Source organism: Neofelis nebulosa, chromosome 7 (assembly GCF_028018385.1).
Source record: "Neofelis nebulosa isolate mNeoNeb1 chromosome 7, mNeoNeb1.pri, whole genome shotgun sequence".
Taxonomy (NCBI): Eukaryota; Metazoa; Chordata; class Mammalia; order Carnivora; family Felidae; genus Neofelis; species Neofelis nebulosa.
The window spans coordinates 134,432,480-134,458,151 of record NC_080788.1 but is presented as its reverse complement, the minus strand read 5'-3'; the positions used below and the strand labels follow the sequence as shown (position 1 = coordinate 134,458,151).

The following is a 25,672-nucleotide window of genomic DNA, read 5'->3' as shown; positions in this document are numbered from 1 at the left end:
GTTCGTTTACTCAACGTCTGCTTTGTGCCCGGCATCGTGCTAGGTGCCTGGGTTATTGGGAGGACAAAACAGATATAGTGACTACCCTGGAGGGCTCGACCCCAATGAATAGCCGATCCACACGTGAATCATGGACTTGTTTCTCTTTGGTTGCTTTTATGCTTTGTTCACATTTTTGTGTTTCCTATAATGCTATCCACAGTGCCATAGATAAAAATTACCAAAGTTACTTATTGCAAGGTGTGGGGGGCAGAAACATGGAAGGAATCCTGCAAGAGACTTTGAAGCAGGACCTAGGTGAGCGGGATGCCATCCGCGCGCGAGGAGTTAAGGAGGAAAGAATGGCGGAGCCAACGCTGGGGGCGGGCTCCGGAACCTCTCTGCCATAGGCTGTTCCAAGGAAACAGGCCTAAAGCCTCTGGCCAATAGGATTGCTGGATCAACGCCAGTGGCTAGCAGGTCGTCCAATGGGAGAAGACATTGGGGGTGTCCGGCCAAGTTCGGCTTCCTTAGCTGCGGGGAGCTTGGCCAGAGGTCTGCCGCTGCCGGCTTCTGGTCTCGGAGGTCGCGGGTTCTGCTATCCCGATGCGGTTGTGGCTGTCGCGATGTTTTTTTCTGAGGCTGGGGCCCGACCACGGACGTGGGAAGCCAGCCCCTCAGAATACAAGAAGTGGGTGAAAGTAGGTGTCCGGAGAGCTGGTACTCGGATTCTAACTTGACCAAGAACTCTCATTTCCGTCACCTGCCTGGGTCTCACTCAGCTCGGTTGCACTGACAAGGAGTGAACTGGCCTTCTAAAGTGTCATAGTTAATGACTGAGCCTAGAGCTGCAAGGCTTCTCGCTCCTTGTCCAGTGTTCTGGCTATTTCCAAGTTCCTTCTTTTCCCCGCTACGTAGTCTATTAATAATAACCTCTACCCAGTATCTACCTCACCTTCCTAATTCTAGAACTGAATTTTAGGTAGAATTTACCCCGGTGGTTTAAATGAATTAATTTGCGTCAGTCTAGCGATTGATCAAGTCGTTTGCACTTTTGGGGGGGGGTAAATTTTAGCACATTAAGAATTTTGGAGAAGTAAAATTAGAATAATCAAACTCCATTGCCGAACCCTCCTGCTCAGCTGAGTTTTAGATTTTGGAGATCTACATAAACTAGTAATAAAGATAATAGAACAAACGGTTTCCATCTAACTGAAGATATTTAATGTTCTTTAGGTGTTTAAAGCATGCGATGAAGATAACAAAGGCTATCTAAGCAGAGAGGACTTTAAAGTGGCTGTTGTAATGCTGTTTGGGTACAAGCCCACCAAGGTAGAGCTTTCTTCCTATATTTGGGAATGGGTAGACAATACAGTTGGGGTAGTTTGTAAGTAAAGCGCAGTGGCTAGTTTAGGATGTTTATAAGGAAATCACTGCCTTTCAGAGCAATTTCAGAGATATGTCCAGTGCTGACTTTTAAGAACCTAACTCAGGCATGAGAGATGCCTGGCTGGTTCAGTCCAGTAAGTGTCCAACTTCCACTCAGGTCAGCATCTCATGGCTGGTGAGTTTGAGCCCCACATCAGCTCTGTGCTGACAGCTCAGAGCAGAGCCTGGAGCCTGCTTCAGATTCTGTGTCCCTTTCTTGCTCTGCCCTTCCCCAGCTCATGCTCCAACAAACATTAAACAAAAATAAAAAAAATAAAGAACCTAACTCAGGGATGAATTCAAGTTCATGAAGCCAACGCACCACTGGTTACTAATAATAAGTACAAGATGCTAGGAAGGTGTCAAGACGGAAGGCTGGGGGGAGGGCATTGGTAACAGGAGGAATTCATTTAAATTATAAAACATATATGGTCAAAAAATTCAAACAATCCAGGCAAAGTATGAAGTTGAATATAAAATCTCTTTGCTACCAAAGAGTCCCACTCCTCAGGGGTTATCATTTACAATTTTTTATGCATCATTCAAAATTTCCAGTGCATAACATGCTTGACATTCTATTGAAAAAGTGGATGCATTGTATGCCTGTTTTATTTTGTTTATTTTCACTTAACAAAAGAGCACACACCACCATGTTTTACTGTGGTTTTTTTTGAACTTTAATTTTTTTTAAGTTTATTTACTTTGAGGGAGGGAGAGAGAATACCAAGCATGCCACTCACCGTCAGCATGGAGCCCAACACAGGGCTCAAACCCACGAACTATGAGATCATGACCTGAGCCGAAGCCAAGAGTCTGACACTTAACCAACTGAGCCACCCAGGCACCCCACACATCACCATGTTTTATTTTATTTTTAATTTTTTTTAACATTTATTTATTTTTGAGACAGAGAGACAGCATGAACAGGGGAGGGTCAGAGAGAGAGAGAGGGAGACACAGAATCTGAAACAGGCTCCAGGCTCTGAGCTGTCAGCACAGAGCCTGACGCGGGGCTCGAACTCACAAGCCGCGAGATCGTGACCTGAGCTGAAGACGGACACTTAACCGACTGAGCCACCCAGGCGCCCCGTCATCACCATGTTTTAAAAAGTAGTTGCATAGTATTCTTTTTAGCCAGTTTCCTGTTTTTGGTCACTTAGATTGCCCCATTATTTTTCATTCCTACAAACGTTGTGATGAGCATCCTTTTATATGGTTATTCTTGTGGATGTATATCTGTGGAATAAATTCCTGGAAGTACAATTGCTAGGTAATTTGAAGTTTTGTTGGATATTATTCTCCAGGAAACTTTGCCCTCATTCACTAATAATGAGAGTTGAACTGAGCTTCAAGGAACGTCCTGCCTTAGGAGGGCAAATTTCCTGTTCCCCTTTGTCTTTGTGCTGCTCCCTTTGTTACATTCATTCTAAAGATGGATCCCTCTTGTTAAGGTGCTGAACTGAAATTCATCAGAGACAAGATCTTGTCCAGGTTTAAGAAATTCATTTGCAGCCATCAAACAGAGGGCTCTGGAATGCCCTCCCTCGTGCCCTTCTTAAACCAAACAGCTTGGCAATCACTTTGGCCCAGCTGTTCCTCATGAGCGGGCTCTGCCTGTCAGATTACCAGCCCAGCAAAGCCAGGGACCAGGTGATATCTCATGTCTCCGTCCTTCATTATGCTTGAATGTATCACCACTTCACGGTAAATAAGTTCTGCTGATACAAATATGTCCCATGAACGGATCAGGTGGGCTCAAGGTGGTTCACCTACTAGCAGATGCTTGGTTACTGAGAAGCTGATCACGGAGCTCAGAGCGGTAGTCAGGGCTGACTCCCAGAAATTGCAGCTCTCCTGTTAACCTGCAGGTATTTCAGCTGGAATTCCAAAGGAGGTCAGCTCAATGGGCCCAGCCTTTGAAGCATTGTATTTAACCTTGCTGGAAAGATAACTGGTTTCATTTTGCTCTGATCACCCTTGAGCCTACTTAATTGGCTTTAACTTTAGACTATAAGTGAGGAATTGAATGACAAGTACAGTGATGCGCTTACATACATATATGATACATATACATATGATACATATACATATATATATATGTACAGTTCATGAGATTTAACAGATTTTTACTTGTATTTTCATGCCTGGTTGAGGTTTGGTGGTTTTGTTGTTTTGTTTTGTTTTGAAGAGTACTTGAGAAGGTGGGAGAAGGATAGGGGGAAGGAGAGAGAGAAATTCAAGCAGGGTCCATACCCAGAGTGGAGCACAATGGGGGGCTCAAACCCAGGACTCTTAGATCATGACCTGAGCCGAAATCAAGAGGTGGACACTCAACCCACTTAGCCACCCAGGTGCCCCTTGGCTTTTATTTTTTAATCAAATGTCTTTTGACTGCAAATGACTAAGCAGTAAAGTGATAGAAAGTCACCGGTACACCTGTCAATCATTTGTATGTGTCAATCGTTTTGTTAAATGACAATGTGCACCCTCTGTGAAATGTAGCAGATTTTTACTTTTATAGTGGGTTGAGGTTTGGGGTTTAATTTTATTTAATTTTAAAGATCTTATTTTTAAGTAGTCCCTACATCCGACATTGGGCTTGAACTCACAACCTTGAGATCAAGAGCCGCACACTCCTGACTGAGCCAGCTAGGCACCCCTAGGGTTTTATTTTTGAATATTGCTTTTGAGCAAATGAAATATTTATTGAATGCATGGAATGTAATAAATCATTTATGCACTCACGCAGTTGTTTACACAATGAAATCTGTTAAGTGTTCCTGTTTAATAAAATGAACACTTGCTAGTTGCTGGAGATATAAAGACGAATAAAATATAGTCCGTGTTGTGAAGCAGTTCACGGTTTAGTGTAGAGAGACTTATAAAACTCTGTGATAAATACTGAGATGGAGAAGAACAGAAAGAACCCAAAGTGAAAGGGACAAGGAAGAGGGTCTTGAAATCCTAGTGTAAAGTAGGAGTCTAGGCATCACTTAGACTGGAAGAGCTAGCTAGACTCTTCTGATATGAGGTGTCTAGAAGCACTTTGTGGTGTTGGGAGATGATCTGCCCTGATGACTTGATGTGGTTGGTGGTTAAGAGAGGGGTGTGAAACCAGGACTATAGCAATAGTGATGCCCCCAAGTAGGAAAATTAAGGAGTAGGCTTAGAGGAAAGTCAATGACTTCAGTTTGGGGCACATTAAGTTTAAGGAGGCTCTGAGCATCCTAAGTGAATTCACTCATTATTATGCTAGTGTTGAGGTTATGGTGATAAAGATCGGCTCTCAGATTGTGCCACCGCTTGTAAATGTAGGAGTCTGGAACTGGGTGAGGAATTGAGAGGTAAGGGCTGGAGACAGTTTGTGGACTCCTCAGTTTACAGGTACTAGATCATGAGCCTGGGTGGCATTGCCCCAAAACAGTGTTACACAGCGTGAAAGGCAGTGGACCACTGGGGGTACCGACAGTTAAGGGTAGGCAGGGGCAGGAGGAACCAGGAAAGTGCAGGGCATGGAATCCAAGGTAGAGAAACTATGTCAGGTATTGCCAACTTTCTCATTCCATAATGTTTATAATGCCCTTGTAACAGTAAAGGGAAGTGCTTATATTTTAATAATATAGCAAAAACAGTTTCCTGACACTTATATAGGGTATGTTCTGAAACATGTTTAAAAAGCCATAGGAAAAGAAAAATGCAGACTAGGCCAAATGTTAATAGTGGTTCTCATTGGACGGCTGTTTTTAAAAATGTTCTTCATGGGGCGCCTGGGTGGCTTGGTTGGTTAAACGTCCGACTTCGGCTCAGGTCATGATCTCGCGGTCCGTGAGTTGGAGCCCCGCGTCGGGCTCTGTGCTGACAGCTCAGAGCCTGGAGCCCGTTTCAGATTCTGTGTCTCCCTCTCTCTCTGCCCCTCCCCTGTTCATGCTCTGTCTCTCTCTGTCTCAAAAATAAATAAACGTTAAAAAAAAATGTTCTTCATAAAAAAAAAATGAATAAATAAAATTTAAAAAAATGTTCTTCACGATCTTATATATTTTTTGTGGTTTCTACATATTACTTTCATAATCAGGAAAAAAGAGGTAAAAAACAAAGCCATAGAGCTCATTGCAACAATTGCTTGTATTTGTCTAAAATTGAAAAGTTAGCTTTTAGGTCATGTGACAGCCAAGTTGATGGTATATGCTTCAACTATGTTGGTCAGTGGAATAGTATTGAGGCCATTAGGGTCTGTAGCAGATTAGCATATTGTGTCATATAGATATATAGATATTTCTTGCTTTAATGCCACTTAATTTTTTATTGATTTTTTTAAAGATTTTTTCCTTAAATTCCAGTTCGTTAACATAGAGTGTAATATTAGTTTCAAGTGTACAATATAGTGATTCAACACTTCCCTACAACACCCGGTGCTCATCACAAGTGCCCTCCTTAATCCCCAATCACCTGTTTCACCCATACCCCCCCCAACCCTAGATACAGATGGAAGAATAAAATTTCTATTACAGCTGTCTTGTCCTGTGATATTAGTTGTCTGCTGGACTCAACACAGTTTGTTTCTCATAAAATATAATCCTTCTCCACACCCCAGGAATTAAGAACTCCCACTGTGAAAACATTTGATGAAATTATATGTGCTTTTCTTTCTTTTCTAGATAGAAGCTGATTCTGTGATGTCTTCAGTAAATCCAAACACTTCTGGTAATATGAAAGTTAATATTAATTTTTAGACTTCATAAAATCAAAATTAAGAACAAAAATAGAGACTGTAAAGCACATCTTGGTCTTGTTCTGTTTCAAAGAAGGATTTTGGTTCTTTAATGTATTCATAAGTGTAGTAGGATGTTTATTGTAGGGAAGTTTGAAACCATTGAAAAGCATAAAGAAAAAAATGTTGCTTGTAATGTGAACATCCAACTGTTGATCAGTATTTTCTGACTTAGATGAGCAGAATTGGCACTTTACTGAAATGGAAAGACTTAAGGAGAAGGTTTGGGGTTGGGGGAGAGCCAGAGTTCACGTCTGAAAATGCTACGTTTGAGAAATTTCAATCTGTGATATCTGGGCATTCAGGCTGCGTGAATACGGAATTCAGAGGAAAGCTGTGGGCTGGAGAAATAAATTTGGGAGCCGTTCACATGTAGATGGTGTTTGAAGCCCTGGGGATGGATGAGATGACCTAGCAAGACAGAGTGGAAGGAGAACCTTCAGGAACCGCAATCATTTGAAGTCAGGGAGAGAGTTAGGAAATGGCAGAGGAAGTTAGAGGCGGGGAGGGTCGGGAGGAAAGTCAAAGGTATCTGGTCCAAAACAAGGAGAAGGGGATTATTTCCAGGAAGAGGGTGTGGTCAACACCTTGGAAAGGTCAGGTGGGTAGTAACTGAAGTGTCCCTTGGAATTGGCTACCTGCAAGACCGGTTTCGGTACCTGGTGACGGCAGAGGCCAGGCTGGAGTGGTCAAAGGCAAACCAAACCTTGAGAAAGTGTGACAGTGTAAGTAGAAGTCTTTCAGTAAGTCCAGAGTGCCTGGGGATCAGGAGTGGTTTTTTTTTGTTTTTTGTTTTTTGTTTTTTGCACATGAAGATGTTTCTGAGCTTAGCAGAATGCTCTAGTGAAGAGGGAAAAGGAAGATGAGACAGAGGAGTACCTGTTCTTTTGGAGATAGGGGCCAGAACATGTTGGATTGACTTTTTAAAAATTACCTTTTTGGGGAAATAATTTAACGCTTACAAAAAACTGCAAAATAAAAATAACACCGAGAGCTGTATACTCTTTACCTCGATGCGCTTACTGTTGACATTTTAACCCTTTGGCCCTTTCTACCACTATGCCCTCCTCTCACTGCTCTGAACCTAAAACCACAGGACACTTACCGTAAACTTAGACCGATACTATATTTTTGTCTCATTTACTGTTTATATTCCGGTACTGTCATTTGATCTGATAATGTCCTTAAACACATCATCCCTCATCTAATACAGGAATTAGTCTTGGGTGCCATGTCTCTTTAGACTCCTTTCATCTGGAACATTTCTGTAGACTTTTTTTTTTCTTGGCTTTTTATAACATGGAAATTTTGAGGAACTAGCCCAGCCCTCACTATTAGTTTTTTTTTTCAATATATGAAGTTTATTGTCAAATTGGTTTCCATACAACACCCAGTGCTCACCCCAAAAGGTGCCCTCCTCAATACCCGTCACCCACCCTCTCCTCCCCCCACCCCCCATCAACCCTCAGTTTGTTCTCAGTTTTTAAGAGTCTCTTATGCTTTGGCTCTCTCCCGCTCTAACCTCTTTTTTTTTTTTTCCTTCCCCTCCCCCATGGGTTTCTGTTAAGTTTCTCAGGATCCACATAAGAGTGAAACCATATGGTATCTGTCTTTCTCTGTATGGCTTATTTCACTTAGCATCACACTCTCCAGTTCCACCCACATTGCTACAAAGGGCCATATTTCATGCTTTCTCATTGCCATGTAGTACTCCATTGTGTATATAAACCACAATTTCTTTATCCATTCATCAGGTGATGGACATTTAGGCTCTTTCCATCATTTGGCTATTGTTGAGAGTGCTGCTATAAACATTGGGGTACAAGTGCCCCTCTGCATCAGTACTCCTGTATCCCTTGGGTAAATTCCTAGCAGTGCTATTGCTGGGTCATAGGGTAGGTCTATCTTTAATTTTCTGAGGAACCTCCACACTGCTTTCCAGAGTGGCTGCACCAATTTGCATTCCCACCAACAGTGCAAGAAGGTTCCCGTTTCTCCACATGTTCTCCAGCATCTATAGTCTCCTGATTTGTTCATTTTGGCCACTCTGACTGGTGTGAGATGATACCTGAGTGTGGTTTTGATTTGTATTTCCCTGATGAGGAGCGACGTTGAGCATCTTTTCATGTGCCTGTTGGCCATCCGGATGTCTTCTTTAGAGAAGTGCCTATTCATGTTTTCTGCCCATTTCTTCACTGGATTATTTGTTTTACGGGTGTGGAGTTTGGTGAGCTCTTTATAGATTTTGGATACTAGCCCTTTCTCCGATATGTCATTTGCAAATATCTTTTCCCATTCCGTTGGTTGCCTTTTAGTTTTGTTGGTTGTTTGCTGTGCAGAAGCTTTTTATCTTCATAAGGTCCCAGTAGTTCATTTTTGCTTTTAATTCCCTTGCCTTTGGATGTGTCAAGTAAGAAATTGCTATGGCTGAGGTCAGAGAGGTCTTTTCCTGCTTTCTCCTCTAGGGTTTTGATGGTTTCCTGTCTCACATTCAGGCCCCTTATCCATTTTGAGTTTATTTTTGTGAATGGTGTGAGAAAGTGGTCTAGTTTCAATCTTCTGCATGTTGCTGTCCAGTTCTCCCAGCACCATTTGTTAAAGAGACTGTCTTTTTTCCATTGGATGTTCTTTCCCGCTTTGTCAAAGATTAGTTGGCCATACATTTGTGGGTCTAGTTCTGGGGTTTCTATTCTATTCCATTGGTCTATGTGTCTGTTTTTGTGCCAGTACCATGCTGTCTTGATGATGACAGCTTTGTAGTAGAGGCTAAAGTCTGGGATTGTGATGCCTCCTGCTTTGGTCTTCTTCTTCAAAATTACTTTGGCTGTTCGGGGCCTGTTGTGGTTCCATATGAATTTTAGGATTGCTTGCTCTAGTTTCGAGAAGAATGCTGGTGCAATTTTGATTGGGATTGCATTGAATGTGTAGATAGCTTTGGGTAGTATTGACATTTTGACAATATTTATTCTTCCAATCCATGAGCACGGAATGTTTTTCCATTTCTTTATATCTTCTTCAATTTTCTTCATAAGCTTTCTATAGTTTTCAGCATACAGATCTTTTACATCTTTGGTTAGATTTATTCCTAGGTATTTTATGCTTCTTGGTGCAATTGTGAATGGGATCAGTTTCTTTATTTGTCTTTCTGTTGCTTAATTATTAGTGTATAAGAATGCAACTGATTTCTGTACATTGATTTTGTATCCTGCCACTTTGCTAAATTCATGTATCAGTTCTAGCAGACTTCTGGTGGAGTCTATTGGATTTTCCATGTATAATATCATGTCATCTGCAAAAAGTGAAAACTTCATCTTAGCCAATTTTGATGCCTTTGATTTCCTTTTGTTGTCTGATTGCTGATGCTAGAACTTCCAACACTATGTTAAACAACAGCGGTGAGAGTGGACATCCCTGTCTTGTTCCTGATCTCAGGGGGAAAGCTCTCAGTTTTTCCCCATTGAGGATGATGTTAGCTGTGGGCTTTTCATAAATGGCTTTTATGATTTTTAAGTATGTTCCTTCTATCCCGACTTTCTCGAGAGTTTTTATTAAGAAAGGTTGCTGAATTTTGTCAAAGGCCTTCACTATTAGATTTTTAAGAATGGTCCTTGTTTTGTGTTTGCCTGATGTTGGGGTTAAGCATTCTGAGCCAGAATACCATTTAGGTGGCCTGTCCCTCGTTGGGGGCCATGTCTGGAGGCCCACAATGACCATCTATCTCTCATAGATGGTATTAATTTTTGCAAATAGGGAAGACGTTGTCCAGTTTCTCCAATGTATTCTGTTTATCTTTTCTTCCCTTGCAACTAACAAGCGGTGTGTGGAGAGACACATTGAAGACATTGCAAATATTTTCCTTCTCATCAAAATTTGCCCCTAGATTTGGTAACTGTTCATGATTCTCGTCTGACCCAGTTTTTGTCATAACAGTTGCAAAATAAGGATTTTCTAATCCTAGTGCTTCAGTTAAACCTTGGCTATAAGCAGGAGACCTCTCTTCTTCTTGATCAATCCATCTGTTTATTATCAGCACAGACTCATGAATTGCATGTTTTTTAATGATTTATACTCCATTAATTATCATTAATTATTTTAGTTTTCAGCTTGTCACAGACTTGGGCATTGAATGCCTCCTCAAGTTGGCTCCTGTGTCCTTTTGACCAGTTTGGCTTTTTCTTTCTTTGAACAAATCTTTTTATTTATAAATGGTAGATTTACGAAAGAGTTTACTGGATTCTTTTTTTGTATGCAAGGTTCAGTACCCCATATGGACCATGACTCTTAGAACAATATTATTGCTAGGAGAACGTGTTTTTGACAAACTCCCTAACTTGATAGAATTTCCCTTTTAATTTCACGTAAAAATTTTTGCACACTCAAAATGCTCAAATATTGTGTCTGTAATGTTCAATTCATTGTAACTTCTTTTATTAAAAGGAGTTTATTTATTTATTTTGAGAGCAAGAGAGAGAATGGGAGCATGAGCGAGCAGGGGAGGGGCAAAGAGAGAGGGAGAGAATCCCAAGCAGGCTCCACACCCAGCCCAGTTCAGAGCCTGGCTTGGGGGTCGATCCCACAACCGTGAGACTATGACCTGAACCAAAATCAAAAGTCAGATGCTCAACTGACTGAGCCACCCAGGCGCCCCAGTTGTAACTTTTTTTTTTTTAACATTTATTTATTTTTGAGAGACAGAGAGCACAAGTGGGGGAGGGGCAGAGAGAGAGATTGAGAGAGAGAGAGAGAGAGAGAGAGGCACAGAATCTGAAGCAGGCTTCAGACTCTGAGCTGTCAGCACAGAGCGCAATGCAGGGCTTGAACTCATGAACTGTGAGATCATGACCTGAGATGAAGTCGGATGCTTAACTGACTTAGCCACCCAGGCGCCCCTGTAACTTCTTCATGATGCCTTCCCTACATATTTTCCTCTGGATTGCTATATGAATTTTTGAATCTAAACTGATTTCTGTCTTCTGGCAGAAGAATTTCCCACATTTTTTGCATTGGTAGCAATTCTCCCTATTAGCAGTCCCCTAAATAGTGAGTGATTTTCTCGATTCTGCCTGGGTGAAGGTCTTCCCCACATGTTACATATATAGCGCTTCTCCATTTTGCAACTTTTCTGATAAAGCCAGTGGTATTGCTGCTGAAGGCAGTCAGATCATTCATTATTTTCATAGACTTTCTTCCTAATGTGTGTTCTCTGAATTAAGGATTTGCCTTTACACAGAAGGTTTTCTTTCCCCAGCCATTCTTTGATGTAGAAAGAGGCGTCCTTCTGGAAGAAAAATTTACCATGTTCTTTTTTTTTTTTTTTTTTTTTTTTTAATTTTTTAACATTTAGTTATTTTGAGAGAGAGAGAGAGAGAGAGAAATTACATAAGCAGGGGAGGGGAGGGGCAGAAAGAGAGAAGGAGAGAGAGAATCCCAAGCAAGCTCCAGAGAGAGAGGGAGGCACAGAATCTGAAGTAGGCTCCAGGCTCTGAGCTGTCAGCACAGAGCCTGATGTGGGGCTCGAACCCACAAACCGTGAGATCATGACCTGAGCCGAAATCAAGAATCAGATGTTTAACCGACTGAGCCACTGAGGTACCCCAAGACTTCCCATGTTCTTTACAGCTGGAGTGAATTGTCTAATGTAGAGCCAAGATTGACTTCTGACAGAACTTTTCCCCATATTCAATATCAGAAGATTCCCCCCCATATGTATTATCTCATGTTTAACAAGATCTGACTTCATAAAAAGCTTTCCTTGTCTATGTTACATTCATGTGATATGAATATCTCTCCTGTATGGATAATTTGAAGGGTAAATTATCCTTCATATCCTTCATATCCTTCAATTATCCTAAATGAAGGCAGGTTTTCTACCTTCATTACCTTCTAAAGGTTTCTTGTGTGTGCATATACTCTGATACAAAGTGAGGACTGATTCATTGTGTGTGTGTGTGCGTGTGTGTGTGTGTGTGTGTGTGTTTCCTTGACGTTTGAGAGAGGTTTGACTTTGACTTGTGGCTGAAGATATGTTCGTGAAAGTTACAAAATTTCCTTTATGAATTCTCTAATTTTTGAGTTCTGACTTCAGGCAGAAATATTTCTCACCTTTGTTGCAGTCACAGAGCTTCCATTTGAGACTAGTTCTGATGGCCACTGGAGCTTTATGCTTTGGAAAAGAGTTTCTTTCCGTTCACTATGTTCTCATGGTCTCTTCCAGGCCTGAGCTGTCTCATATATAATGAAGAGTACCTGGATATGGAACATTTTCTCAAACTCCTTATGGCCCAAGGATTGCTTCAAAACTGTAATATTTCAGTAGTGAACACAGTCTTCCCTATGAGGCCTTTCTGACTTTAACGATACACTCCTGCCCCTGTATGCATTTTCTTGCATTTAATATCAAGGATGTTACATCTGTTCTCACATCCACTTCTCAGTCAGTTCATGAGGATGCTGCTTTTCACAGTGTCTTTTCCTAATAATTAACTTTAAGATATATTTCAGGGGCGCGTGGGTGGCTCAGTCGGTTGGGCGTCTGACTTCATCTCGGGCCACGATCTCACGGTTTGTGGGTTCAAGCCCTGCGTCGGGGTCTTTGCTGATGGCTCAGAGCCTGGAGCCTGCTTCGGATTCTGTGTCTCCCTCTCTCTCTGCCTCTCCCCCACTTATGCTCTGTCTCTCTCACTCTCAAAAATGAATAAATGTTAAAAAATTTTTTTTAAAAAGATAAATTTCAAAAGGTCACAAAGTAATCTAGCCATCTGAGAAATTCAGGGGAAGGTCTGGGGTGGGGGGAAGAGATCAAAGTGCAGATGTTTAGCACCTGGCTCCAAAATTAGTGTGAAGGGACCCTCCTCAGTCTACAGATTTCCAGTCTTTTCCCTTCATCTTCTTTTTTCTTTCTTTTTTTTTTTCTCTTTTTCTCCCCCAGTTCCTCTCCTGGTCTTGGTATCAATGGCAAATGAACCTTCTCAGAGCATCATATCCTTCTCGTTTAAAGGAAATAGACTTAAAGTCAGGGTGCTACCTTTCCAACTAGCTTTAATTCATGTTTATTTGAAAGGGAGACTCAAGACCACAAATACTCAAAAGAAAGAATAAAGTCATCCTAGCAAGAAATCACTGCTGAACTCTGATTGCTGCTAACATAACTTCTTTTTCTGTTAGAACTCTTCACAACTGAACAAATTTCAGGCCATCAGCTCCATCTTTTGTCCCTTTCCATACATGAGTCACCTTTTACATGTTATTTTTCTTGCAGAAAGAGGGTTTATGCACAGATGAAATGTTCTGTCAGCTATATTATCTCTCTCTTTCATGTTTTGATCTTGAAAAAGAACTGAAATGTGGCCTTGGCTTTCTGGGAGCTATTTATCCAGGTAATCAATTTTTCCATAGTCCTTCTTGGTAGCCTTGACCTGGGAATTCTCCAGCTAGCTATGGCTCTTTTTTACATCCAGACAAGGTCATGCCACGTCTCTAGCGTGCCACCCTAAAGGATTTTCTGTTCAGGCCCCAGTTCCTAGGTGAGGAAGAGCCAGCTTCCTGGGTGAGGTCCATACGCACATCCTGGATTGACCCTGACTCAGCCGAGTCTTGACTATGCACACACTTTAGTACCTAAACCTGGGTGCCCGGGCCCTATTTTCCAGGAGCTTCAGGTCTAACAGGTGGGTTGTTTCTGTAGATTTTCCTTGTTAAAATTAAGAAGAATGAAAAGTTAAGTCAAAACCTTTAGAAGTTAGAGTAGATCGTCTCCAGAAAAGTCACAATGGGAGAGCCTGAAGGCAGCCAGAATAAGTAGCAAGAAGGCATTTTAATGCCTGTAACCTAACAAGCAAGTATCCGTCAGCAAAAACTGTTTAGGCGGCAGGAATAAGGAATTATGTTAGTGGGAGACCAAAAAAAAAAAAAAAAAAAAAAGTCAAGTCTCTTGTTTAAGAAGCAACAGATTACTGTTGGGGTGGTTCTAATGTATACTAAAGCTACCTATTTTAAAGGGTTGTATTTTGTTGCAGTGCTCACTCCCTGGGATACATTTCATACCTTCTCTAAGTATAGAGCACAAAAGTTTGCGACTAGAAGAGACCTAAAAAACTGTTATTTGTTACCTTTTCTTAAAAAAGAGGAAATTAAGGGGGGGGGTGCCTGGGTAGCTCGGTTGGTTGAGGGTCCCAATTGGGCTCAGGTCATGATCTCACAGTCCGTGAGTTCAAGCCCCACGTTGGGCTCTGTGCTGACAGCTCCGAGCCTGGAGCCTGCTTCGAATTCTGTGTCTCCCTCTCTCTGTGCCCCTCCCCTGCTGGAGCTCTGTCTGTCTGTCTGTCTGTCTGTCTCTCTCAAAAGTAAATAAACATCAAAAAAAAATTTTTTTAGGGGCGCCTGGGTGGCTCAGTCGGTTAAGCGTCTGACTTCAGCTCAGGTCATAATCTTGCGGTCCATGAGTTCGAGCCCCGCCTCGGGCTCTGGGCTGATGGCTCAGAGCCTGGAGCCTGCTTCCGATTCTGTGTCTCTCTCTTTCTCTGCCCCTCCTCCATTCATGCTCTGTCTCTCTCTGTCTCAAAAATAAATAAACGTTAAAAATTTAAAAAAAAAATTTTTTTTTAATGAGATTAGGCTCTAGAGAGGAATAATAAAATATCTCGATCCTGGCATTTGATGGTTCTTTTTTTGCAAAATACTTCTACATGTGTTGTAATATTTATTATAGATAATAATTACAGCTATGATTTTTTGAATGCTTACCATGTGCAGACTTGTGATTGAGTGCTAGGCACGAATTGTTAAATTTAATACAACTCTATGATACCAAGATTAACCTCATTTTATAAGTTAAAAAAAATACTAGTGCTCAGAGAGGTTAAGTATGCATAGTGTAGCTATCTAAGTAACAGACCACAGCAGTCTGATCTCCAAACTTACCCTCTCAAACATTGGCTAAACCCTTGATTTTAATGGTGCCATGGGTCATATTAGTCATTAGACAGAGTTGAGGACAGTGTTCATCCCCCAGGAACTTAATCAACAAGTTGAAGTCAGGAGTGGATCAGTATACAGAAGGTTCTGTGCCATTGTTGGAGGTTGATAACAGATTTGGTTCTGAGCTACCTAATGTCCAGAACAAATAGGGAATGACAATCCAGTGATCATCATCCATACAATAGAAACTTCTTATCTAGAGAGAGAGTTTTCCCTGGTACAGTATATTTCTTTCACAATGTCACATGGAAGAGAGACTGATGAATGGACATTGATGTTCCACAAACTGTTCGGTAAATACACTGGTGAATTTTGTAAGGCTGTTCCTTAAACTTTCTTCCTTGTAGACCAGTGGTTTAGTGTCAAACACATCTGAATGGCTCAGCACGAAGGGCAAAGAAAGACCACGTGTGATATCAGATGATTTGACTTCATTGTATGACAAATTGTTGAGCATTTTATATGAATAACAAAAAATTAGATTTATAGAGCTTTTGCTTAGTATGCCAAATGCTGTGAATAAGAACCCACTGAATCCTTACACAGCTGTCTGTATGTGTTTATCCCGGATCCATATAAAATATGCCTATGGAAAAAAACAAAGTACATCAGAATTTTCTTTTCACAAGGTGATTAGACCGAGCTTTTTTTTTTCTTTTTGTTTTCTTACTTCCCTCTTAAAACAATGAACATATTTCACTTTCATACTTAAAGAAGAAAAAACCTTCCAGGAACTTACTTTTAACCTTCAACTTAATGGACAAATCACAGAGACTGATTCAACATAACCGTGATTGTGGACTATTTGACTCAATCGTGCTCTCCATTGTCAGTTCAATTGGAAAATAATTTATGCATGAGCTTAATGGCCAGTTGGCTTGTATACTTTTATTTATTACTATCTCATCTGAATTGTTTGGAGCTCACTAGTTGACTGTGAACTGTATTATTTCCCTAAGTTTAAATGTCCATTTTCTAGTGTTTTAAATTCTACTGTAAACACCTTTTTTTGGTTGTGGATGTTTTCTCGTTTTGGGCTGCTGCCTAACGAACTAAAGCCACGGTATAGTATAGTATTATTTACTGACCTCTTAGTTTTTTCCTGTGATCAGGAAATGCATACACATCATGGTTACCTTATCTTGAAATCCTAACCATAGGGCCATTTTGTGGTATTGCCCATAGATGTTCACCCCTAAATGAATTTCTCTCATTACTCATTTAGAGGACGCTGACTACGTTTCACTGCAGGGTAGAAAAAAAGTAGGAGACACAGACACTGACCTAAGATAGGGAACATAAGAGGATATTGTCACTTCATTTATGGCCAGATGTCAAATAATTACTATGGACAAGAAAACCTCTAAGAGATTGGAGGAGGGAGATGCGAGGTGAGGGCCAGAACTGGACCGAAAAGGGTGGGTGGGATTTGCAAAGGTGGAGAAGCAAAGAAGAGGACATAGTGAAATGAGTGAATGCAGATGCCAGCTCTGCGCTTGTCTCCTGGCTCCTGGTGCTATCTGTGCTAGGTCAGTGTGGATGCGGAACTCAGCGTGGATTACTTACCCAGCACACTCTTCATAAAAACGATGGATGTCATGGGACTGCTGAGGCGTTTGCTAACAGTACAGAGAAGGGCTTTATCCCTCACTCCCCACAGCTAGAAGTGGGAAAGGCCTGGCTGGCGCTGTCTCCTCTGGAAGGGCTCTGTGCATTCCACTTCTGTGCACTTTCTCTCACAGACCTTCTTCCCCCAGGGCCCACGCTAGCTCGAAGGCAGAGACTTCTCCCAGATCTCTGGTTGTAAGACCCCCCCCCCTTGCCTGCCTACCCACCCCCAGATTTGCATATCCAGAGCTATCAACTGTCATACTGTTAATAATGAGTCCTAGCATAAATGGATTCTACCCTCCTTGGAATATTTTTACCTCCCACACCAGCAAAGAGTATAGTGCCTACCTATAAATGAGTTGTTGTGTCAGCAGAGTAAGTTACCCTGTTGGAAACTGAGTGTTAAGAAGGGGGATTGAGCCCCACTCTGCCTAGATGGAATAATGAAGCTTTAAATTCCGGAATAAAGTGTCAGGACTTTGCAGTGATAACACTGAGGAACCTGTGCAGGTTTATGAGCAGGAGATATAGGAGATATACATGATAAAAGCAGGAGATAATACATGATAAAAGAAAGTAATGGTTCCAGTCCCTGTTTGACAGAAGTAAGGTTTTATTGGTTCAGATTCCTCTATTAAAACCTGTTTTTTACTCTTCCTTTTCATTTTTCTCCCAATGATATGGTAAAACTTGACTTCTTCCATTAAAGTAGATTCTTTTCTCTTTATTCCCTTACTCTTATTCAGGAAGCCAGAAGAAAATATCAGTTCTCTGAATTTACTTATCCACCTTAATATGACAGCACACCATTATTTTTTGTTTTCCTTTTCAAATTTTTGTTTAAATTCTAGTTAGTTAACGTACGTGTAATATTAGTTTCAGGGGTAGGATTTAGTGATTTATCACTTACAACACCCAGTGCTCATCGTGTGTGCCCTCCTTAATCCCCATCACCCAGTTAGCCCATCCCCGCCCACCTCCCCGCCAGCATCCCTCAGCTTGTTCTCGGTAGGTAAGAGTCTGTTTTATGGTTTGCTTCTCTCTCTTTATCCCCTAAGAAACAAAACAGGGGATAGCTCACCATTGTTGATGCCACTTTCTCCTTCTGTCCTTACAATCTTTTAAAAAAATTTTTTTTTAATGTTTATTTACTTTTGAGAAAGACAGAAAGAGCATGCATGGGGGAGGGGCAGAGAGAGAGGGAGACGCAGAATCCCAAGCAGGCTCCAGGCTCCGAGGTGTCAGCACAGAGCCTGATGCGGGGCTCGAACCCACAAACTGAAATCAAGACCTGAGCCGAAGTCAGTCATTCAACCAACTGAGCCACCCAGGTGCCCCTGTCCTTATAATCTTTTTATGGGAACATATTGTGTCCCTTCTTTTCCTTCATGGCCTCTGGAAGTCACAATCTGAATTTTATTTCTCAAGGTAGAGAAGGCTTGCCTTACACCTTTTAAAAAGCCACTTTCTCTTTTTAAAAGCTCTCATTTTTAGGCATTTTCAAGCCCCAGAAAAATTAATATATGGCACAATGAACATGAACCCTCCTTTTTATACTAAATCTAGGAGCAGACCTACCGTCTAAATAACTTGACATTTTTATTGTTTTCTCCTTCACTCTCCTCAGGTTTATTGCAGTTTCTAATTTAAGCTCACTGTGATAGCCAGAAACTAGACGCCTTCATTTTCAAGAGGATTTCTCTGTGTGCCCTGAAGCATAGGGTCAGTGGTCTTTTGAACCTCAAAAATATATACATAATGAAACTTTCAAGGAAAAATTTATATAGTTTTAGAATATATCCACCCCTATGATAAAAGATGATTATTCTCCTAGGAAACTACTTAAAAAGGTAGAAAAGATAGACATTCCTAGCCTTCCTCTCTCTATGACATATCTATATCACAAGTAGTAAATAGCTTGCAAAGTAAAATATATGTGTTTGTTATAGAACACAAAGAGTCCGTTTTGCTAAGAGGAGTTTATAAAATGAAAGGACGTATTTTCCATTGGTAAGGAAAATGCATAGACTTGCAGAGCCTAGAAGGATCTGTAAAGGTCACTGGTGTCAGTGGTCTTTAAGTCATGGTCCTTAATCCTGGGTCCTGTGGGGACACTTCCACAGACACTGCTAGACAGGGAATGGTGGAGGGGCCGCCTTGCTCCAGACAAGATAGTTCTGCCTTCATTTCCTCTGCACATCAGGCTTTCTGGTTTACACCTTTCCTACAGCTAAAAACAAAAAACAAAAAAAACCCTGCAAACTACCGATAGAGTCCAACTACCCAGGTGTTTTCTGAACACCTTTTGTAAACAGGGTAATAAGAAGCTCAGATAAACACACAGGTCTATGTGGTTCCTGATGTTGTCACGATCCTAATGTGTAACTGCAGTAAAGCGTATTTAGGTAACCGTTATTAGTGGAACAATGCACATAGGAGACCCAACGTTGTATTTGCAGTTAGAATTTTCTGAACATATGCTTTCACTCCAGGGGCGAACACAGGTAATGCATTTGTCATTGAGCATGAAATCTGAGGGCAATAGAATTATTGCAAGTCTCTGTGAAGCGGTAATCTTAGGTTTGAGTGTTGTGACAGCAGGTGGAGCTAGCAGTAGAAAGTGTATTTCTAGGCCATTTAAAGAGCCAAGATGTAGAAAACTTACGCGAACGTGTTTGCATCTCAGACCTGCAGGAGTAGCAAACCATTATGCACTGACTGCGGAAGGTGATTGGGCTGCTACAGTGTGAGAGCCAAGCTGAATGAAAGTTTGTCCTTGTTAGAAAAGGGGCTTGCGTTTGGGTATGTGTTGCCATGGAAGATTAAGATAAGGGCACGGGAGTGGAGGGAGCAGTGGGGATGTGTTTGCATGGTTTAATATTACGTGATGACCCTTATTAAAACATAACGATCTGACTGTAGCCCAGGTCATGATCTGGTGGTTGGTGAGTCTGAGCTCCACATCGGGCTCTGTGCTGGCAGCGTGGAGCCCACTTCGGGTCCCTGGTTTCATCTCTCTCTGCCCCTCCCCTGCTTGTGCTGGCCTGCACGCTCTGTCTCGAAAAATAAATCAACTTAAAAAAAAAAAAAAGGTATCTTGTCCTATGGGGAAAATAGTGTAAAAGAACTTGATTATGTATATAGAGTTATTTGTGTTATTAGATTGTTTTCCTTTTCCAAGTGGGAGTAAACATACAGTTGACACCCACATTTCCTTCTAGGAAAAACTAAAGAACATTTGCTTTTTATCCCACGAGATTATGAAATAAAGACCCTAACTGCTTTATGGCCTCAAATACCAATGGGTTTTCTGAATATGTACTTTAAAAGATATCACTACTCATGTACGCGTGTGTGTGTGTGAGAATTACACATAGAACAATGGCATTGTCCTGTTTGTTTCTTATCATTTCCCTAAATCATACACAATGGTAAGTAAAGAGCAAATATTATGCATGCATTTCCTTTCTCTCTGAGTTTCACTTGTTTTTTTACTATACCATAGGTATTAATAAGTTGGGGTTTCTAAAAGGATGGTTTATTTTGCTGGCTAGGTGAATAGAAAGTAACCCACTTTTTGGCATTAGTACTACAGACTTAGATCTTTTATTTTATTTTTTTAACATTTATTTACTTTTGAGACAGAGAGAGAGAGCATGAACAGGGGAGGGTCAGAGAAAGAGGGAGACACAGAATCTGAAACAGGCTCCAGGCTCTGAGCTGTCACAACGGAGCCCAACACGGGGCTCAAACCCATGAACCGCGAGATCATGACCTGAGCCAAAGTTGGACGCTTAACCGACTGAGCCCCCCAGGCGCCCCAGGAGATCTTTTAAAACACAAATTGTAATGCTCTTTGCTGAAAACTAGAAATAACATTTTCCTATTCGTTTATTTACTTATATAACAAACATGTAATCTATGCCTACTGTGCATCAGGTATCACGCTACACACTAGGGATAAAATTTTAAACCCCATACGGTGCTTTCCCTTAGTGCGTCTCAGGCAGCGTGTGTGTGATCAGATAATTACCATAGGACCTAATAGATTAAAAAATTACCCAACAATTTTGTTATGAACAGAGGGCTGTTGGGTCACAGAAAAGGCACTCAGCTGGGAGAAATCAGGGAAGACTTCAAGGAAGAGGTAATGCATTAATTACCTACAGAAGGAGATGTAAACCATCAGTAGGATAAAAAGGAGAAGCTCATTGCAGGTAATGTGTGTGCCCAGCTCTTGTGAAGGTATGAAAGGACCTGTTGCCTTGGGGAAGCCTCAGGAAGTTTGTGAGGGAGGCTGGAAAGGTGGACCGGGCAGATTGTGAAGGGCTTCGTAGGGCATGGTGTGATCCGTGACTGTATTATTCAGGAATTTTAACCAAGCTAGATGCTGTCTAACCGATTAACTTCTGGTGTTCATGAAAGTTAACAGATTTGATCCTGTGGGAACATGGCATGACTAGACTTCAGTTTTATCCTCAGTAAGCAGTCTAAATATGTTCTCTGGTCTCACAAGTGACGAGATGAAAACAGAGCCGCGTCACTGCGTGTCCTTAGCTGTGACGGGAGAGGCTGCTAATTCTGCACAACACACATCTACTGAGCACATGGCAGACAGTCTGGGAGGCGCTGGGAGGTGTGCCCTGTTGCCTAGGGTATACGCAGCTGCCTTCTTGACTTGTGCCCGTGGTTCCTCGCCAAAGCATCAAATAGTTGACATGTCTCCCCGTCATCTCTAAATGACTCCTCAGACCTCAGCCTAGGGGTTATTCTTGGTGTCTCCTTCCTTCTGACCCACTACGTCTCACCCCTCATCTTTCCCGAGCTGTGTTGGGAAACTTTCCATTTCCTCTGTTCCCACCGCTAATGGTCTGGCAACCTCTTCTCCGGCCAGTAGGCTCCTGAACTGGTCTCCCCTTTCATTTTGCTTCCTCCCTTCTCCTTTGTTGAGAAAATGGCCATGAAGGTCCTTAAGAAATTTAAATCACATTATGTCACTTCCCAATCCACACCTTTCATTGACTTCCTATCGTACCCCAAATAAAACCCAAACTATTTCCTGTGCCCTCTGGCCCTGCCTGCCTTACTGAGACCGACCCAGCCCTCTAATACCACATTCCAGCCACAGGGGCCATTTTGTTCTCCCACTTCCCACCGCATGACCTTGGCACATGCTGTTTCCAGTTGGCACCTTCTCATCATAGATATTATCTTAAATATTCCTAACGCTTAGCCCTCCTTCATCAGAGTCTACTCTGCAGGAGGAGTCCTGTGATCCTTTTATAACTTCCTGTTTTCCCTCTCATTCACATGTCACGATTATGATTCTGTATACATTTGCAGTTGAGCCTGTATAATCTATAATCACTGTCTCCCCAACTAGACCAGTAACTCCCTTGGAACTGCAATCGTGTGTGTTCTCTTTACCCTCTATTTTCAGAGCTTAACACCGTGTGGCACACAGCACACAGTGGGTCCTAAAGAGTTGTAAGAAGAGCATTTAAACATAAAGATAGGTTGGCTTTTTAAGTTTCTAAACCTTTAACTACAAATAAGAAAAGCGTGAAAAATAAAACTATTTTTTTAGTAAAGTATAATTGACATATGGCATTATATTAGTTTAAGGTATTTAGCATAATGATTCAGTATGTGTATGTGTAGTGAAATGATCTCCACAATAAGTCTAGTTATCACCTGTGACCATACAGAGTTACAAAATTGTTTTTTCTTATGATGAGAACTTTCAAGATCTCTTAGTGACTTTAAAATATGTAATACAAGGGGAGGGGCGCCTGGGTGGCTCAGTCAGTTAAGCATCCTACTTCAGTTCAGGTCATGACCTCATGGTTCATGAGTTCAAGCCCCATGTGGGGCTCTTTGCTGACAACTCAGAGCCTGGAGCCTGCTTTGGTTTCTGTGTCTCCTCTCTCTCTACGCACCCCCCCCCCCCCGCCCCAGCCACCACTTGTGCTGTGTCTCTGTCTCTCAAAAATAAACATTAAAAAATATGTAATACAATATTATTGACTATAATCACCATGCTGTGTATTGCATTCCCATGACTTATTTATTTCATAACTGGAAGTTTGTACTTTTTGATTCCTTTCACCCATTTTGCCTACTCCCTTTCTCAGCCCCTCTGATAATTACTGATCTGTTCTCTGTATCTCTCAAGTTTTTTTATGTTAAATGTAATTTATTGTCAAATTAGTTTCCATACAACACCCAGTGCTCATCCCAACAGGTGCCCTCCTCAATGCCCGTCACCCACTTTCGAAACCCTCTCCCCTACCCCCCATCAACCCTCAGTTTGTTCTTAGTATTTAAGAGTCTCTTATGGTTTGCCTCCTTCCCTCTCTGTAACTTTTTTTCCCCCTTCCCCTCCCCCATGGTCTTCTGTGAAGTTTCTCAGGAACCACATGAGTGAAAACATATGGTATCTTTCTCTGCCTGACTTATTTCACGTAGCATAACTTGTTTCTTTAGATTCCATATATAAGTGGAATCATATGTTACTTGTCTCTGCATAATGTCCTCCAGGTCCATCCATGTTGTGGAGAATGGCAAGATCTCATTCATTTTATGACTGAGTAGTATTCCATCGTGTGTGTATATAACCGCATCTTCTTTATCCATTCATCCATCAATGGAAACTTAGGTTGCTTCCATACCTTGGCTAGTGTAAATAATGCTGCAGCGCACATGAGGATACAGATATCTTTTCAAATTAGTGTTTTTGTTTTCTTTGGGTAAATACCCAGAAGAGGAATTGCTGGATCATATGGTAGTTCTATTAATTCTTTGAGGAACTGCCATACTGTTTTCCATAGCGTCTGCACCAATTTACATCCTTACCAACATTGCCCGAGGGTTCCCTTAAGAAGACTATTTTCTATGTTGTTGTTGTTGTTGTTTTTAATAATTGAAACTATTTTAGGAAAGGTACACAGCCCAGTATTACCTCACCATAATGCAAGTTCTTAGAAATTAGCATGTGGTTATTGTACGATTTGGGGCTATTTTTAAAATAGTGATATATTCTGTAATGGAAATTCTGAGTTACTAAAATGAACTGCTCTTTTTATATATTTAGGGCTCAGTTCACTACAGTGCTTAAATCCTTGGCTCTACTCTTTAGACCTACTACAAAGACCACATTAGAATTCATTTTAATAGACATTATAGACATTGTAATCACAGTATCCAACCTCGTAGGATCATGCTGGGCTCTTTTATGATGAGAATCACAGGAAGCAGAGCCTGAGGCTGCAGACTAGTGGCGGGGTGCACCCAAGGCTGCGGATGGTGCCGGCTCTATTGTTTATGGAACATTCTCTCCACCTTTATCTCTGGCGTGCGATTGGTATTGACTTTTGAGAAGCAACTTCTTCGCCCCGATCTCCCAGTTGGAAAAAGAAAAAACTGCCATAATGACATCTGGCCAGGAAAAAAGGGATCAAAGAACCATAAGGAAAGAAAAATGAGGACGCCTTGTTTAATAAGTAGTTTCGGGCCTGTCTTTCACATCTTCTAGAGGGAAGAGTGTTACGCTTTTTTGAGGTCACCATTCCTTTATTCCCTGGAAAATCTTAGTGAACTCCAACCGTGCCTATCGTTGTTGCTACTGATTGGTAGGGTTGGGTCTGTTTAGCAAAATGTCTTTTCATCCTTGTAGATCTTTAGGAATATGCACTGTTCGTTAAAACTAACATAAAGTTTGTTCATAATATGCATCACTTTTCATTTATGTTTGTTCTTAAAGAGGAAGATGGTCATCTTTGGCAAATTGTTTTTCCTAACTTCTAGGCCTATCACTTGAGGAGTTTTTAAGTATTGTAAGAAAAAAGAAGGAAGTTCAACTCCATCGGAACGAGATAAGACACATCTTCACAGCTTTTGACAGGCACTGTAAGTATCTTTAAATCATTTTGATATAAAAAAATTGCTATTAAGACAACTTGCCACGTACTCTCAGTAAGTAAAATAATCAATATACTTGGAAGATTATTTTACTAAATAAAATGATCGATAGACCTGGAAGATTATTTTGCTGTATTCATTAGCCATCATCTAGATGTTGGGGCGAATTTCTTTCTCTATCACAGTCTTAAATTCTTGACATTTGCCATGGATAAAATAATATTTACAGTGATGTGATTGTACTTGGAATTTGCCTACTTTGTAATGGGGACAGCAAAAGGGCTGGCCACATGGGGATATAGGTCATGAGCCACCTACAGAGGTGTGGGGGATCATTTGGCCTTTTTCCTTTGACTCTTACCTTGACCCACACATGATCGGAGGAATTATTTTCTCACACTGGTTATGGCCAAGAGAAGTGGCTTCGAACCCCACAGATCACACACAGGATGGAAAGACTCATGGAGTCCAGGGTCAGCGTCTTCGCTGCGATGATGGTTTCCCTCTAAAAATTCATATATTATAATTCTAACACCAAGCAAGAAAATAAATGGATTTCGAAGAATAAATTGTTCTGGCAGTTCACAAAGACTTGAAGCCTAATATGCCATTATTGCACTGTATGTCTGCGGTCCATTCCCTGGCACTTAAAGAATCAGCAAATGATAGGGCTAGAAGTGGCCTGTGAGATCATCTGGGACTGCACAGAAGGAGAGTGTTACCAGATTCTTACATTCTTCCAGTGAGACGGTCTCAGATTACCTTATATTTATTGCTTTTCCCCGAGTAATGAAGTTTCACGCAAATATGGCAGAGATAACAGTTCATAGGGTTTATAGAAGTAAGTGAATATTTTATATTTTGATTTCAAAATAGACCGTGGATATTTAACATTGGAAGATTTCAAGAAAGCATTTATGCAGGTGGCTCCCAAGTTATCAGAACGGACCATTCTGGAGGTATTCAGGTAAGGCACCACAATCTTTATGT

The 25,672-nt window shown here is 41.2% G+C and overlaps 1 protein-coding gene across 8 annotated transcripts in view; it reads left to right on the top strand.

The window, feature by feature from the left end:
- Nucleotides 1-494: 494 nt before the first annotated feature.
- Nucleotides 495-25,672, top strand: part of EFCAB11 (EF-hand calcium binding domain 11) — a 160,060-nt gene continuing 134,882 nt past the window's right edge. For all 8 annotated transcript variants that reach the window (XR_009264710.1, XM_058739986.1, XM_058739992.1 and 5 more), the window contains exons 1-5: nt 495-680; nt 1,216-1,311; nt 6,063-6,108; nt 24,569-24,670; nt 25,559-25,649. Coding sequence is in view for 7 of the 8 variants with exons in the window: in XM_058739986.1 (XP_058595969.1) it covers nt 606-680; nt 1,216-1,311; nt 6,063-6,108; nt 24,569-24,670; nt 25,559-25,649 (410 nt within the window). In the remaining variant the exon portion in view is untranslated. The remainder of the gene's footprint in view (nt 681-1,215; nt 1,312-6,062; nt 6,109-24,568; nt 24,671-25,558; nt 25,650-25,672) is intronic.